At 38.0% G+C, this 16,280-nt stretch overlaps 1 protein-coding gene across 1 annotated transcript; it reads right to left on the bottom strand.

Moving 5' to 3' along the window:
- Positions 1-279: 279 nt before the first annotated feature.
- Positions 280-1,848, bottom strand: LOC113287269. The gene is made up of 2 exons (XM_026535962.1): positions 1,054-1,848; positions 280-831 (listed from the first exon to the last, which is right to left on the bottom strand). The coding sequence occupies exons 1-2, from the start codon at positions 1,412-1,414 to the stop codon at positions 524-526; spliced, it is 669 nt and encodes a 222-aa protein (XP_026391747.1). The 5' UTR covers positions 1,415-1,848; the 3' UTR covers positions 280-523.
- Positions 1,849-16,280: the final 14,432 nt, after the last annotated feature.

Here is a 16,280-nt window from a genome sequence, read left to right as displayed (position 1 = left end):
CTCTTAATCCCGGAGCTTACTTTGGTAAAGTTACGTGGACATGGTAGTCAATAAAGTGAATTATGACTAGTTCATTCCTTCAAACCCTTGTATCCCACTCCAATTTCTCGGTTTCAAAGGAAATATATTTTGAAATTCACTAATCAATCCTTATCATCCTTCATCTTCATTATCAGGGATGGGTGTGGCTCAGTTCAACTTTTTTTGGTTCAGGTATATTATATAACTACGATGTATTGCTTTGGTTTAATATTTTTCTTTTGTTGTTGCATACTGGTTTTGCAAAGTGACTATTTTAATTAGTTCTTCATTTGGTTCTTGCAGTCAACATCCTGATCCGTACATTCATCTTCCAATAATGGAGGGTTGAAGAAGTTTCTAAATTGAATGAGGAAAATCAGTTCTCGTGTTTTTGATGTTGGATCTCATAAATGGTATATTAATCATCTTTGAAATTCTTTGTTTGCAGTATTTTTTTTTCGAAAAAGAGGCTAGCCTCAGATATATTGATAGAGTAGCCGATTTAGGAAATTGGAAACTTTACAAAGTAACCATAGTGATGGGAAAGAATTGGGGAAGATACTCTATCAATATATCTGATAACAATGACCCAACTAATAGCAACAGTAGCCGAAAAGTAACCATAGTGTCTCAAACAGTAACCAAAGTGTCTCAAGTAACGTTGGTGATCTGGAATGGTCTTTAAGTGACTGTATCGGAACATCGGATCGGGCTGACTCGGCTTGGAAGATGTGGTAACAGTTGATGTAATAGATGGACTGAGTGACGATCTTGATCGAGTTGCTGTTGTCTTTCTTTTCATTTCTAAACCTAATACAAGCAGATCTAAAACTAAATCAGCAAAGACTAAAATATTAACCATACATATTAAAATTAAAACGAGATATGTAATCCTATCAACCCCACAAACAAAAAAGATAATAGCATTTCTGGAACAGTTTTGGAGTAATTGAAACCATTGCAAAGTGGTTGCCGGTACTCTGTTTTGCCCAAATATTTGTTCTGAAGATGGTGATATGCCGCAAACCATACCTGCACAAACCTTTTCAGAATAGATAGGATCTGTATCTTCCAGAGTAGGTACACAAAAAGTTCGTCGGAAAAATCCTTTGAGCTTTTCTTCCCACCGTAACAGACCACAAACAACAACCCAAATTGTTAGATCTAAGAGAAGGATCTCATGATTGCTGCAAGATGATTTACTGGAAACTTTCCTCCACGGAACACAAAGATCTTGACAGAAAATAGGTCGGAATCTTTGAAACGGCCGGAGAGACTCACCACCGATCTTGAAGCAAATGACAATCAAAGCACAACCCATTCTTAAGAACCCAATTAGATAGAAGATTACAGGATCCAAATAAGAAAATAAGAAAGCAGACACATAATACATAAAACTGGTCCTTTCAGTCGAGAAAAAACCCTAAAAAAACCTTAAACTCGTGAAATAGAGGAAAAGATTTGAGATTACAAATTAGAGAAAATAGATGGAAAGAGGTTGGGGATGGTATTTGATCTTCTCAGTTCGACTCCGAAAACAAATCAGGCTGTTTTACTTTTCGTCGCTATGGATTTTGGAAAGAGAAAGTCGCTCTCGAGTCATAATGGTGGAAAGAGAAAGTGGCTGACGACTAAAGTCTACCCTTGTCCGCAGTACTTACTATCATTTAACTAGTCAAATACTTCTCAATAGTTATTCCCTTATATGATTGAACTTCATTTCATAATTTCACCTCAACAGTATTTTGTGAGATTTATTACTTGTAAATTAGCTGTCATGGCATATTATAGTCTTATCGTACTTTCACGTATTAAGATACATATTTGCATGGAACCATGTGTATGACTTGTGAAAATATTTGTGTTGTAGTTGATATATATGATCAAATTATTTTTATGTTGTTTTCCATGTACATTTACTGTTAATAACTTAATATGAATAATGTTTATGCTAAGTATAAGAGGAATATTACAACCGTAGAATATACCTCAAAATGTGGTATCTATTTTTACCAATTGTGTTAAAAACAACCAACTATATCTTTCACAATATAATACTACCTGTGTTGTAAATGTGCAGGACTAATATTGTCCACGACTATTCACCAACACCCACCAACATAAAAATCACTCATCCTCATTATTTCTTCCACCACCATTAATGTTATCGCCTCGACCACTATTAACACCCGTTACTGCTTCTACCAGCCACTATTTCTTCCACTACCACTACTAATTTCTATTGATATCATTTTAATGGAAATATATATTCATTACATTAATTAAGAGAACATTTATAATAAAAATTGAATAAATCATTCATTAAGAGTAATTAATGAGACACTAATTAATAAAAAATTATAATGTTTTTAAGTTGAACAAATCACAACATTAATTTATATTCTCCCTAAATCTGGATCTCTTTTTATCTTCCCTAATTTGGCCGAGCTTTGTTCTATATTCTAGACTAGAATTTAACCCGTGTTGTGTTATATAAAACTCTGGATAATTATGTTAGATTATTTATCAAGAATAATGGATTTCTAGTCAAAACCTCCCGAATTTTAACGAAGCCCGAAAAATGGAGCATTGTGACGCCCGAATAAATAAAATTTAACCGAAACCAACTTTAAGCCATTTATATTATGTCGAAAAAATAATTCTACTCAACTGTGGACTTCCATATTAGGCCACAAAAATTTCACACCATATAGCTGAAATGTGGTATAAGTTGGTAGTGAAATTAACTTACAGACCCCTAATGACTTGATATCTAAATATAATGTTGTAATTAGAACGTTTAAACATGGTTCCAAAAGACAATCCATTTAAACATGAATTCAAAATGTAAGTGAATGCAGTTCAAAATTCTATCATTTTCTCATTTTGCATACTATAATGGAAGATATAGTGATTAATTAATGATTTATTATTATTGCATTCATATTACTAATTGTCAAATGCAATACAAAAGTCTAAAATGTAATACAATAAAAGGATCAGTATGCGCGCCTAGACCAAGTAACATCTCCTTGACACAAATTGGTTAATGTATATAGTTTCTCATGTGGGAAAAATATTGATTTTGGAAACTAAAATTCACAATTATATGTTCAAAAAAAATAAAAAAAAATTGGAAAGTTTTACGTGGAAGTAACTTCCTTACTCTGGCTGTTGGTTTTTACATTCCAAACAAATCTTTGTGATGCTACCACTGAATATAAAAATAATAGATAACATAGCTGCTTCATCCTGATACTTCGCAAAGTATAAAATTGAGAAAGAAAATCGAAATATTTTATAATGGTTTTACGCTAAAAAATATCAGTACCTGCATATATTTCCCACTTTTTAGTTACGTTGTTACTGAATTACCCAATCAACGTGGTGCTCCTAGTTCTTGTCTCTCATAAACTTTTTTTCTCTATTCTTAAAAGTCAATTCATAATCTTGCTTATCTCTTTCGCATTTCAGATATTGCTTCTCTCGTCCAACACAAAATATATAACATTCTACAACATGAAATCTTATCTAGAGGAGAGAAGTTCCTCTTGTTATCTTTGCTTACTCGTGGTTCCTGGATTATAGTAATGTCTTTTTTTAAACTCTCTCTAACAAATAGTATGATCGTAACAATATAATAAGATTACAAAATCATTAAGATTATATACTTCTCTTTAATGTAGGAGAAATATATAAGAGATGTTGTGTTTTTTAATAATCATACGGAAACCTCGAGTGATTGAAATATATATCTAAAAGAACTGTGTTGGATGCGTGCTAAAGATCAAGAAATCTTTTAATTGCATCGATGGTAACTAGTGGTGTTATACACCAATTTTTTCTTTACTTTTCATTCTTGTTTTTTGTGTTCTAGGTGGACATAATTCAAAAGTCATTTCAAAATTGTGGAAAGGCCTATGCAACACATATTGATTTCTTAAACAAAAGGGACAATAGTTGGATTGGTCGACTCTGAAAAAATCATTAACTTATTAAGAAGATCAAGAAAATGGTTACTATCTAGAGCCACACTAAATCCATCTGAGTCTTCTGAATCCCCGGTAGAACCAACAAAAATGCTACAATTGGAAGAGTCAATTTAGATGCACTTCTAGAAAACAATGTTGGAGCACTGAATACTGAAATATAACACATAGATATGAACTCAATATCAAAAACCAAAAATTGCAGTACTTAAAACGCTCAAGCAAACAAATTGAAAAGTGAAAAAATGCAGTGAAGTTTTATCTACAATTATATTTTCTTCTCGACTAAGCAATAAGAGCAACTACAAAAAGGAAATATGCAACACTGTGGAACACCGACCTACTTTAATGTTAATTCCAATTAATCGATATCGGATACCCTAGCTACATATGTATATGTGCGCGGTCATTTCGTAAATACCAACCAATTGCCAAATTACAGTGTGTAACCTGAATAATCTTTGAAGTCTCTCTCTGCGTCTCTATCAAGATGAAACCAAAATGATAGAAAGAAAAAATAGGTACTTAAGAAATTCTCATCTTTTTAGAACAAAACGTTCTGAATACATTGCAACCCAAAATCCAACGCCCTGCGATACCCAAATTTTCATACTCAGGCTAATAAAAAAATAGAAATACCCCTTAATTTTAACCATGAGATTATTGTAATCAATTAGCCTATTTTTGGAAATGTATACTTTCAGTCAAGGTTTGAAAAACGGCTGTTATTTTCGAAAAAAAATGGTCGTTAAAACAGTCACGTATATGTAGCGTGTTTGTGAGGGTCGCCGACATCCATGTCTTCATACTACCGATAAATAGGAAATAACGGTGTTATTTGGACCCGTTATAATTATTTTCACGCATGTTATAACTGTTTTTTGAAAATTGAATTTTATGTTTTTTCCTTCTAAACAACATTTTAACACAAGTTTTTTAGACCATTTTTACCGTTTTCACGTCAGCTATAATCGTTTTTTAAGAAAAAAATATAAAAATATTTTTTTACAATTCTTTATATTTTAAATTAAAGACTAAATAATTATAATTAATATTTTAAAAATAAAAGAATAAATAATAATATATGGAAAACGTTATAACAACGTTATAAGACTCGTTATAACTGTTTTCACGCACGTTATAACCGTCAGATAGGAATTTCAAACCATAATTCATTTTTGTTTTCTATTTAACCGTTATAACACCCGTTATTTTAGAATAACATATAAAAAACGCGTTTTTTCCTAAATGACGCGTTTCTTGCCAGAAACGTGCTCACACCTGTCAAAACGCGTTAACGGTCACGGCCACTCAACCGTGACCTGTTTTTCAAACCCAGTTTCAGTTAAATACACAACAAATGAAATTCAAGAAAATGATAGAACCCCTAAAATTCATACATGGATCAATGTAAAAAGAAAGCGTTTTCTCAAAAATTGTTATCTCAGAGTAGTTTGATTGGTCAGAGATGTATGTTTCGGTGGAAGAAGATTGAAATAACATGGAAAGAAGATTGAGCAGAAGTATGTTTTTGGAGTTTTTTTCTCTCTCCTTCCCAATTTTATTTCTGATTCTCGTTTACTCAGAAGTAGGGAATTGGAGTTTTTAAATCCACTTCTCCTAGCGTATGCGGGAGAAAGAATGAATTGTTCAGTTTTATGGGAAGATAGGTTTGTTATTTTCAGCCGACCAAATTTCTCCGTTCTCATGTTGACTTTTTAGGTGGGCAAAAGAGAATATGTAATGCATTATTTCTCAATTAAAGCGTGTATTCATGGGATCTACCACAACTGTAAATTTATCAATTGGGAGGGAAAATAAAGATCGCTCTTTATATTTCCCAACTTAGTCAAGCTTCATTTAAATACATAACAAAAACGGAGAAATGAATACCTAAATAAGGTATAACCTGTGCCGTAACGGCACAGCTCAATAATAAGTAATTGTTTGTGTGGTGATATTGACTCATGTCGTTCATCTGTAACTATCATATAACGTGACATTCTGATATTTTTTTTTAATATTCATGTATTTTAGCCAAGTTTATTTTATTACAAGGACAATCAACCACGTCTTTAACTTTATAATGTTAGCCATTTTGTGGCTAAACGAAATTAACATAGTCTATTACTACTCACCAACACCCTCCACCACCACCACAAACCACCTTCTACCACTCATTTCTCCGCTACCAGCGCCTCAAAATCCTTGTAGGTTGTTTTGCTTACTTTTAATTGTAATCACAAACGTCATGTATAAAATTTAGATTGTACAAACTCAAGTCATCAATTAATTTATTCCATTATTTTCTTTTTCTTGTTAACCGTCTCTTTTATGTTGTAATCAGTTTTATTTTAACAGAAAAAACCAAGACTTATAAGATAGGGTACTAAAAATAGCAAGGGTACTATTTGGGTGACCCAACGGTCATGATTATTTTTCTTATATGATTTTTTATCTTCATACTTGAAATATTTGGTATTTTCCTTTCTCAATCGTACTAAAAATAAATGATTACATCTTTCACAATACAATGTTATTTATATTGTAAAAATACAGAACTTGTTGTAATGGAAATGCAGGGAAAACAAAAAGGTAGAGAATAGTTTACATTCATCAGGATAATAGGGTTACATGGAGCAATGTCCTTTACATACATGTAGAAGGGAAACTCTAGATATCTAACTGGGACGCACATTTATAGGACGTACGCCCTACAACACTCCCCCGTGTGCGGTCCAATAGAACTTCATATGCAGTGCTTCACATTTAGTGCTTCGAATGTAGTTCTTCAAATGTCTTCTTCTCCTTGATGACTTGTGCCGAAATCAATTGCCTCATTAAAACTTTAACAAGGAAAAACCCAGTGGGATAAAACCTTGGTACAACTCTTCATATGTAGTACTTCACATGTTGTCTCGTACTTTACATGTAGTTCATCACATGCAATACGATATCTTCAAAGACCGACGAGTCTAAGTTAATTACCTCGTTAAAACTCCGTCAGGAAAAACCCAAAGGGACAAAACCTAAACTAAAGAAAAATAGTACAATATTAAGCAAAATTAGAACATAGCAGAACTCGAAAATGTTGCATCATTAAAACCTTGACAAGGAAAAACCATGTGGGACAAAACCTTGACGAAGGGAAAAGAGTACAACGTGACAGATGCAAGTAAAGGTGATTTTTTGCAGATGATCACTTTGCTTCGTTGAAGTTGATTAGTTTCTTCACAACTCCTAAGGCAGAAAATCTTCGTAGGAAAGACAATAACCTTAGCTAGGAAATTACATTCGAGGTGTTTGTTGTTGTCTCATTAAAAACCTTGCCGAGTAACAAAACCATGTGGGAAAAAGCAACCTCAGTGAAGGAAAATAGTTCAACACACCATTAGATGCTCCCCTTGATGTCAGACAATTTTCATTAGTCTAATGCAGTCAAAAGGAGTTTATCACACTTTACTTTGGTGACTTGAAAGTTTATAAGACCGTGTTGTTAATTATGGAAGTTACGTTGCTTAACAGACTATCGTGTTTCATTTCTTTGATTCAGATATTTTCAGTAATATCAACACGATTTTTATGTCTTCAACGTTCAACATACTTGATGCTTTTAGTGTTGTCTCGCTAAAAACCTTTCTGAGTAACAAAACCCTTTGGGAAAAACTATTCTCGACCGAAGGGAAAAAGAGTGCAACACAACTTCAAGTTCGAAGCGAAATATGTCGACATCATATCCTTGGATCCTCCCCTTAATGTCGGCATCTTCGCCTGATTACTTTTAGAGTTGTTCCAGACAGTTCCTTTAGTCATGTACTTTTCAAAACTGAATATTGGTAATGACTTAGAAAATAGTCTACCATATCTCCCCCCGATTACTTTCATTGGAGAAGAGATTATTGTTCCTTCATAATAAACAACTTTTGGATTGCACTTTCATTAGAATTCTTTTTCATGTCTTTGCAGGGATAAATTTTTTTTATGTCAATGGTTACTTTTAACTACATGATTACATTCATTGTATCATTCCAAAGACGTTGTGTTGGCGCTGGGCTATATCTAGCTAACAAGTTCCCTAAGGATGCAAAATTTTATCGAGTACATTGTTATACTAAGTACAACAATGCGTCTATTTTACTTAGATAAGGGAATTTCATATCCCAACACATCTTCGTTGTCTTCCTTTAGACGAAATGGTCACTTACTTACATTTGAACCTAGACTAATAATGGGAGTGATATCTAGGATGCATGTCTTTATTAAATTTCCTGACAACTTTAGACATATGTAAACTGGTGGAATAATATACCACAAGCTCAGTATTCGTTCGAGCTTTCCCAAGATTTTTCATCTCAAATTCGGATTTCAAATAGCTTTTAAGGTATATTATTACATCAAGAGTACTCATCATGTCTGTACCATCGACATAGATAGCTACAATTCCAAATCAGGAACTTTCTTGTGAATACGCAAGGAAAAATAACTCACTTGTCTATCCCCTCCAAATCAAATAGCCACTTAGACAGGTATACCACATCCGCCTGATTGCTTCTATATATAAGTGAGTGTTCTATCTAACTGTAAACGCACTTTGTGGTTTAGAGTAACTTTATTTGGGTAACAAAAGGATATCAAGTACTTTTGTAAATATATTTTGTCTCTTGATTCTTTCAGAGATACGTAACAACCACATAGATATGCTAGATTTCAAGTCCTTTTGAAATTACCAAGCTAACTGAGTAGCAAAACACTATAAATTTCATTACAAGAGAACAATGCCAGGGCTTTATGAGAAACCTCGCGCCACAAGGCAAGTATTTATACTTTAAGACTGCTTTCTTATCATTATGCTTTGTGAAAAATTAATCATGTATGTCTAATAGGCTTTACACTTGGTTAGTTAGCACTACCACACCAAATACCTGTTGTTTGACGGTGAAAACAGTTTCTGCTGATTTTGGTAATTTCGAGTGTGTGGGTGAGAAACGAGTCTAAACCCTAAACAATATAGTGCACGGGAGTACTTTGATTCGAGAGATCAATCTGTACAAATCCAACCTAAACCAAGAAATGGTCGTTCCAGATTTGCTTCGGTCACAAAGTGAAGGAGAAGGGTTGGTCTAGGGATGGAAGCGAAGAGAGTGTTGAGACCAGAATAGTTGATTCGGGTAGAGTAGTTGTTTGACGACTTGTATCAGAAAGTGGAAAGCTAACAGATGGGAAAGCTAATAAGTGATTTATGAGTGTTGTATTCTCCTGACCAAAAGCTTGTCCTTTGGTGGAAATAGGTGAGACCTATTTATACAAGTCGCAACAAAACGTACCCTGGTCTCGTAAGAAGTGGAAACGGTTGAGTAAATGAAAGAAAGTGGTAACGGGTAACGCCTGGAATTGATGTTTCCATAATGAGGGAAAGGTTTCACCATTACTTCTTGTATTTACTAACCGTCTCACTCTTATGACACTTTCTTGTAGCGGGCGTAGTGTACACCGCACGCTGTAAACCACCAGACCAATACCCTGATGAGCATCCCCCAGTTTGTGACATGTTTTGATGTCTCGAGTGTTTTGTATAGCATGTTGCTACTATCTGGAAAGTTGAGCTTGGGAGGCTTGCCGGCTCGGTGGTGACCTTCGACGGTCGAGATTTTGCATCTTGAGAGGAAGGTGAGCCGTTGATTGTGGTTACCTTCCGTTGGTAGCCAATGGTGTGGCCACGATGCTGGCATGGCTTGCGTATGCTCTGGGCGTGGCTAATTAAGGTTTGGTGTCGTAACCATAGAATTGGCATAGCTAAGTGTGCGTCGTGGCCAAAGAGTTGGCAGCGTAGCCAAAGGTTGCCACAAGTTGTTTGGTTTAGTGGCGAGCTTGTACGGCTGAGATTTGCATCTCAGGAGGAAGGATAGCCGTTGATTGTTGTAATCTTCCGTTTGGCAGCCAGCGGCATGGAGGCATGGCTGGCATGGCTTTGGCGTGGCCAAATTAAGGCTTTGGCACCGTGGCCAAATTAGGGTTTTGGCACCGTGGCCAAGAGATTGCCACAAGTCGTTTAGTGTCAAGTTTGTACGGCTGAGATCTGCATCTCAGGAGGAAGGATAGACGTTAATTGTTGCAACATTCCGTTTGGCATCCAGCGGCGTGGAAGCATGGCCGACATGGCTTTGACGTGGCAAAATTAGGGCTTTGGCACCGCGGACAAATTAGGGTTTTGCCACCATGGCCAAGAGCTGGCACCGTAGCCAAGAGATTGCCACAAGTCCTTTAGTGGCAAGTTTGTATGGCTTAGATTTGCATCTCAGGAGGAAGGATAGTCGTTGATTGTTGCAACCTTCCGTTTGGCAACCAGCGACATGGCTGGCATGGATTTGGCATGAAGTGGAGCCGCTGGAAGTGTACGGCTTGGAAGGGAGTCGCTTTTGGCTTGGAAGGGAAGTGATTGCGGATTGGAAGGGAATCGCTTGCGGCTTGGAAGGGTTTGACATGCTGAAACCTAATTAGCGCCCTTTACTAGAATCGCTGTAGAATTCTCGTATGGACTCGTATTTTGACGGTCCACCCCTCCATTCTGATCAGAAAAGATTCTCTATCTCCTCATGAGGGAATATTTAGGTTTTGGGCTCGTTTAGGGGTTGAAAACAGCCCGACGGTAAAACTCAGGAAGAATTCAGGATGGATGGTGGCATGGCCAAATTTAGGTTTTGGTGGCACAAGCCAAATAATTTGGCGTTGTGGCCAAAAAAGTCGTCACAAGTCTTTTAGTTCGGTGGCGGACTTGGACGGCTGAGATTTGCATCTCAGGAGGAAGGGTAACCGTTGATTGTGGCTACCTTCCGTTTTGCACGCATCGGCATAGAGACGTGGTCGGCACGGCTTTGGCATGTTTTAGGCGCGGCCAAATTAGGGTTTTGGCATAAACCGTGGAATTTGGCTTTGGGCCAGAAGTTGCCACGCGTTTGGTGGCGAACTTGTACGGCTGAGATTTGCATCCCAAAGGGAAGGGTAACCGTTGATTGTTGCGACCCTCCGTTTGGCATCCAGCAGCATGGAGACATGGCTGGCATGGCTAAATTACGGCTTTGGCACCGTGGCCAAATTAGGGTTTTGGCACCGTGCCCAAGAAATGGCACCGTAGCCAAGAGATTGCCACAAGTCGTTTGGTGGAAACTTTGTACGGCTGAGATCTGCATCTCAGGAGGAAGGATAGCCGTTGATTGTTGCAACCTTCCGTTTGGAAGCCAGCGTCATGGTTGCATGGCTGACATGGCTTTGGCATGAAGTGGAGCCGCTGACAGTGTGAGGATTGGATGGGAGTCGCTTTCGGCTTGGAAGGGAGCCGCTTGCGGCTTGGAATGGAAGTGCTTGCAGCTTGGAAGGGAATCGCTTGCGACTTGGAAGGGTTTGACATGTCGAAACCCTAATTAGTGCCCTTTACTAGAATCGCTGTAGAATTCCCGTATGGACTCGTATTTTGACGGTCCAACCCTCCATTCAGATCGGAAAATATTTATCTATCTCCTCACACGGGAATATTTAGGTTTTAGGCTCGTTTAGGGGTTGAAAACAACCCGACGGTAAAAATCAGGAAGAATTCAGGAGGGATGGCGGCATGGCCAAAGTTAGGTTTTGGTGGCACAAGCCAAAGAATTCGGCGTTGTGGCCAAAAAAGTAGTCACAAGTCTTTTAGTTCGGTGGCAGACTTGGACGGCTGAGATTTGCATCTCAGGAGGAAGGGTAGTCGTTGATTATGGCTACCTTCCGTTTGGCAGCCAGCGGCATGTTGGCATGTTTTAGGCGCGGCCAAATTAGGTTTTTGGCATAAACCGTGGAATTTTGCATTGGGCCAGAAGTTTCCACGCGTTTGGTGGCGAACTTGTACGGCTGAGATTTGCATCTCAGAGGGAAGGGTAGCCGTTCATTGTTGCAACCCTCTGTTTGGCAGCCAGCGACATGGAGGCATGGCCGGCATGGCTTTGGCATGTTTTAGGCGCGGGAAAATTAGGGTTTTGGCATAAACCGTGGAATTTGGCATTGGGCCAGAAGTTGCCACGCGTATGGTGGCGAACTTGTACGGCTGAGATTCGCATATCAGAGGGAAGGGTAGCCGTTGATTGTTGCAACCTTCCGTTTTGGCAGCCAGCGGCATGGAGGCATGGCCGTCATGGCTTTGGCATTCCGTTGGAACGGAGGTACGGCTGGCATGGTTGGGCCTTTGGCGCGTGAGGTGTGGCTGGCATACCGTTGGCACAGCGGTGTGGCTGGCACAGTTGGCATGCCTTTGGCGCGTAGGTATGGCTGGCATGCCGTTGGCATGGCTGGCATGCCTTTGGCGCGGAGGTGTGGCTGGCATGGTTGCCATGCCGTTGGCACGGTGGTGAGGCTGGCATAGTTGGCATGCCTTTGGCGCGCAGGTGTGGCTAGCATGGTTGGCATGCCGTTGGCACAGTGGTGCGGCTGGCATGGTTGGCATGCCTTTGGCGCAGAGGTGTGGCTGGCATGGTTTGCATGACGTTGGCACGGTGGTGCGGCTGGCATGGTTGGCATGCCTTTGGCGCAGAGATGTGGCTGGCATGTCGTTGGCACGGTGGTGCGGCTGGCATGGTTGGCATGACTTTGGCGCGGAGGTGCGGCTGGCATGGTTGGAACGCCTTTGGCGCGGAGGTGTGGCTGGCATGCCGTTGGCACGGTGATGCGTCTGGCATGGTTGGCATGCCTTTGGCGCGGTGACGTGGATAAGGCCATCTGGGTGTGGAAATTTGGGTTTAGCGTGTAGAAACCCTAGTTAGAATATACGGCATGCGCGGTTGAAACGCTTGGCCAGCATGCGTGGCTGGCATGTGCGGAGATGATGCCAGTCAGTACTGAGGGTTCTGTCGTGGAACATAGCATATATGTAAAAAAAAAAAAAAAAGGTACCCCGGTAAATTTCTCGTAGACGTATTGAAAGGCTCAATAAATGTGCTAGTGGAGATATTGGTACAAACGACTCCGTTTCCTTACAGAGTGACGCCACGTCAAAGTAAGGTTTTATGGTTTTAACCCTAAGGTAAAAACCACCATCAACACCTGTATATTTGTCAAAAAACCAAGTTCTACCCGGATTGTATAGGCCAAATATGCTTTTCGTTGAAACTATGCAACAAGGAGCTTGGTTCAATCTCATCTTGCTCTATTTCCTTAAGCAAGTGTATATGAAATTAATCATCAATATGCTCGCATGATCTTTCCATTGACTCGTGCGCATTCTCATAATCCACTTGGGATGTCATTGTTCTCTGGAATTATTAAACTTCGGAGCGTCCTCCATTTTGATTCTTGGACATATTCAGAGACAATCTTATGAGATGATTTATGATGATATAAATAAGTTGTGCCTTCCTCACCTACTTCCTTTCTAGGTGAGGATTGATCGAACCAAGTGGTTTATCCAGCTTCCTTTATGGAGCCACGGCCTCAACCACACTTCCACTAAGTGTAATTGCAACACCTTAGCCTATAGTGTATATCCCTTATTGAGGATTTGTAACCTTGCAGGTAGGTTTGCAGCTGGTATGTGTGATCTCATTACTTTAATGACATCAATGTATATTCTGAAAATCGATTATTCTTTCACTTCACATTTACACTTGTGGAGTACAAGAATCAATATGAGACATAGTGGGAACACACCACGACAATTCATGTCGTTCCTTTAGAAAATACTTTTTCTTATCTCCCCCTAACGACGGGAAGACTGTCTCATTAAAGTGATAACCTGCAAATATAGCGGTAAGAGATCTCCTTCCAAAGGTTTTAAAATGCGGATAATTACTGAGAGTAAATATCCAACAAAATTACTTAATCATTTTCGTGACCCATCATAGTACGATGTGGACTCGTAATGGAACATATATAGTGCAACCAAAAATGCGTAAGAACACAAATGTCAGGCTTAAATTCAGTTACCAACTGTTACGCAGAAAAGGTTGACTAATATTGGGTTCTAAAACGAATTAAGTAATGATGCGCGTAATATTGCATATCCCCAAAGAAATAAAAGGTAGGTTGGTACGCGTAATCTATTCCTTAAACACCATCTGTAACATTTGATAGTAGCCTCTGCGAGACCATAGGGTATAGAATGCTCTAAATTGATCCTATTAAACATGCAATAACCATCAAGGACTTTTGATGTATATTCTCTAGCATTTACAAGGGGTGGTGAGTCCTTACATGTATAATATTTGTTAGTAATTTTACAAAAATTAAACGCATCATTTGTTGTGAGCAATAACTGATTCAATGCGTTGAATCATCCACCAGAGCCATAAATCACTTGAACGATCTGCATTCTGCATGGATATATGTTCACTAACAACACTTTATTCTTTGAAAAATGAGTTATTTACCATTTGCATATAAGTAAAACAGGATGGTCTCAATCATGTTTTAATAAAGAAAGACTTTGTAAGATGAGTGACGTGCTTTCTTTACTCTAAAGCATAATGGGGAGAGGCAGTGCAAATCTAGTAACTTTAGAAATCACTGATTTTGATAGATGCACAAGTTTGCATTCTATTAGTTCATTGTATTGTACACTCAAATGAAGTGATGCCCGTGTTAGTACTTCAATACGGAACATCATGTCACAACCAATATGCCTTATGGTTATGTCAAAGTCTTTATGAATCAATCCCAATCAGTTCATTGTTAGGGTTAATATGAATTCAGTAACTCAAGTTCTAGTGATTTACAATTCATTAGATTGACACATTAATTTTCTAAGGATATGCTTCCTTCCACATTCATTAGAAATAGTTTATAGATGCAATCAACTTCATTCTCACTATAAGTTTACAAAAAGGTAAGTAACAGTTCATGCATGAACACCCTTTTGGTGTGATTATCCCTTAGTACAAACTGAACTTAGACATTGAATCTTGAGAGATTTAATAAGTAGTGTGGCCTTATTACGTAACAAAAGTAGGACTCAACTCAATTACTTTATAGCGAATACATGTTACGTTTCATCCAGATATATCTCAAGTTCTTTAGAGAATTTATGTCTCGTGGTTTCACTCCATAAGTGTAGACATTGGATCTAGTTCAACTGAATAAGATAGTCAATTGGCCAGGCAAATTTTTTGTTGCCATTAAATTTGATGTGAAAATTGGTTGCTCCTATGATACACACATTACATTGTATATATCAACATCTATGACCAGGTGCATTTCCAACTCTTTCATTTATGAGGGGAGCTAGAATTACATCTTAGCTTCATCCCATATTCAGTTGATACCTATACTTTGGTGCCATTACTACTGGGAAAAAATACATCTTTGTCTCATTATATATATATCCCTTTTCACATGCTTTATACGAGTCATTACGTCTAACCCTCATTACTTCGGGGTTCTTTCCATTTTCAATTTTGCTACGTTTAGCTTAATTTGAGAAATTTCTTTATCTCAATAGGCCAAGAGAATCTCACTACAAATGTTAATCAATTACTTTAGGTTGAATAGATTACCAAAGATAGTTCTCTTGTTGTCATATTTCAACATATACTGGTTCGTTAATATCATGGATGAAGTAGAGAAATGGAAATTTTCTGACTCAAATCATCTTTTGTGAGTTCTTCCACAAAATTTGGAATACATGTGATTTTATTTGCAACGTATTTTTTTTTTTAAATACTGAGTCTTAATAGTCGATCCAGTGGATTGCATCCCACAAAACATTTCAAATTTGGGAAGAAAATATCAAGTACACAATAATGGTGCTCAAGTACTTCTAAACCCCAAATAAATACATTGGAATTGAGTTCGTACAACCAATTAAACAAAAGACACCATTCAACTATAGCCAATATCATATTCAAGAGAACAAAATAACACTAAAACCAAAACTCTTAATGATCGAGATCAACAGTCATAGTTGAAGTTACCGTTTATATGATATGGACTTATCTTAATACAAAAACCAGAACTAGGTATTTTTTTTAAAAACATATAAATAATCCCAACGAATATCCGGTCTTTATTTACATACCTCACAGTTTTGGTTCCCAACGTACATAGGCAGAACCAGTACAGACTTAGTCGCGCACGTCCCGTCCCAAAAACCGGAAAACTGAATAGAACAGAAACATGCAGGACCGGGTTGGATTGGACCGGGTCGGGTCGGTTGGACCGAGTTGATCAGACCGGTTTGGATGGACCTGGTTGGACCGAGTTGATCGGACTGGACCGGATTAAGACAGGATCGGACAGCTGGGACCTGGGACGAAATTT

The sequence above is a fragment of the Papaver somniferum genome, chromosome 6 (assembly GCF_003573695.1).
Source record: "Papaver somniferum cultivar HN1 chromosome 6, ASM357369v1, whole genome shotgun sequence".
Taxonomy (NCBI): domain Eukaryota; kingdom Viridiplantae; phylum Streptophyta; class Magnoliopsida; order Ranunculales; family Papaveraceae; genus Papaver; species Papaver somniferum.
The sequence above is the reverse complement of the archived record's forward strand: the minus strand, read 5'-3'. Positions and strand labels throughout refer to the sequence as shown.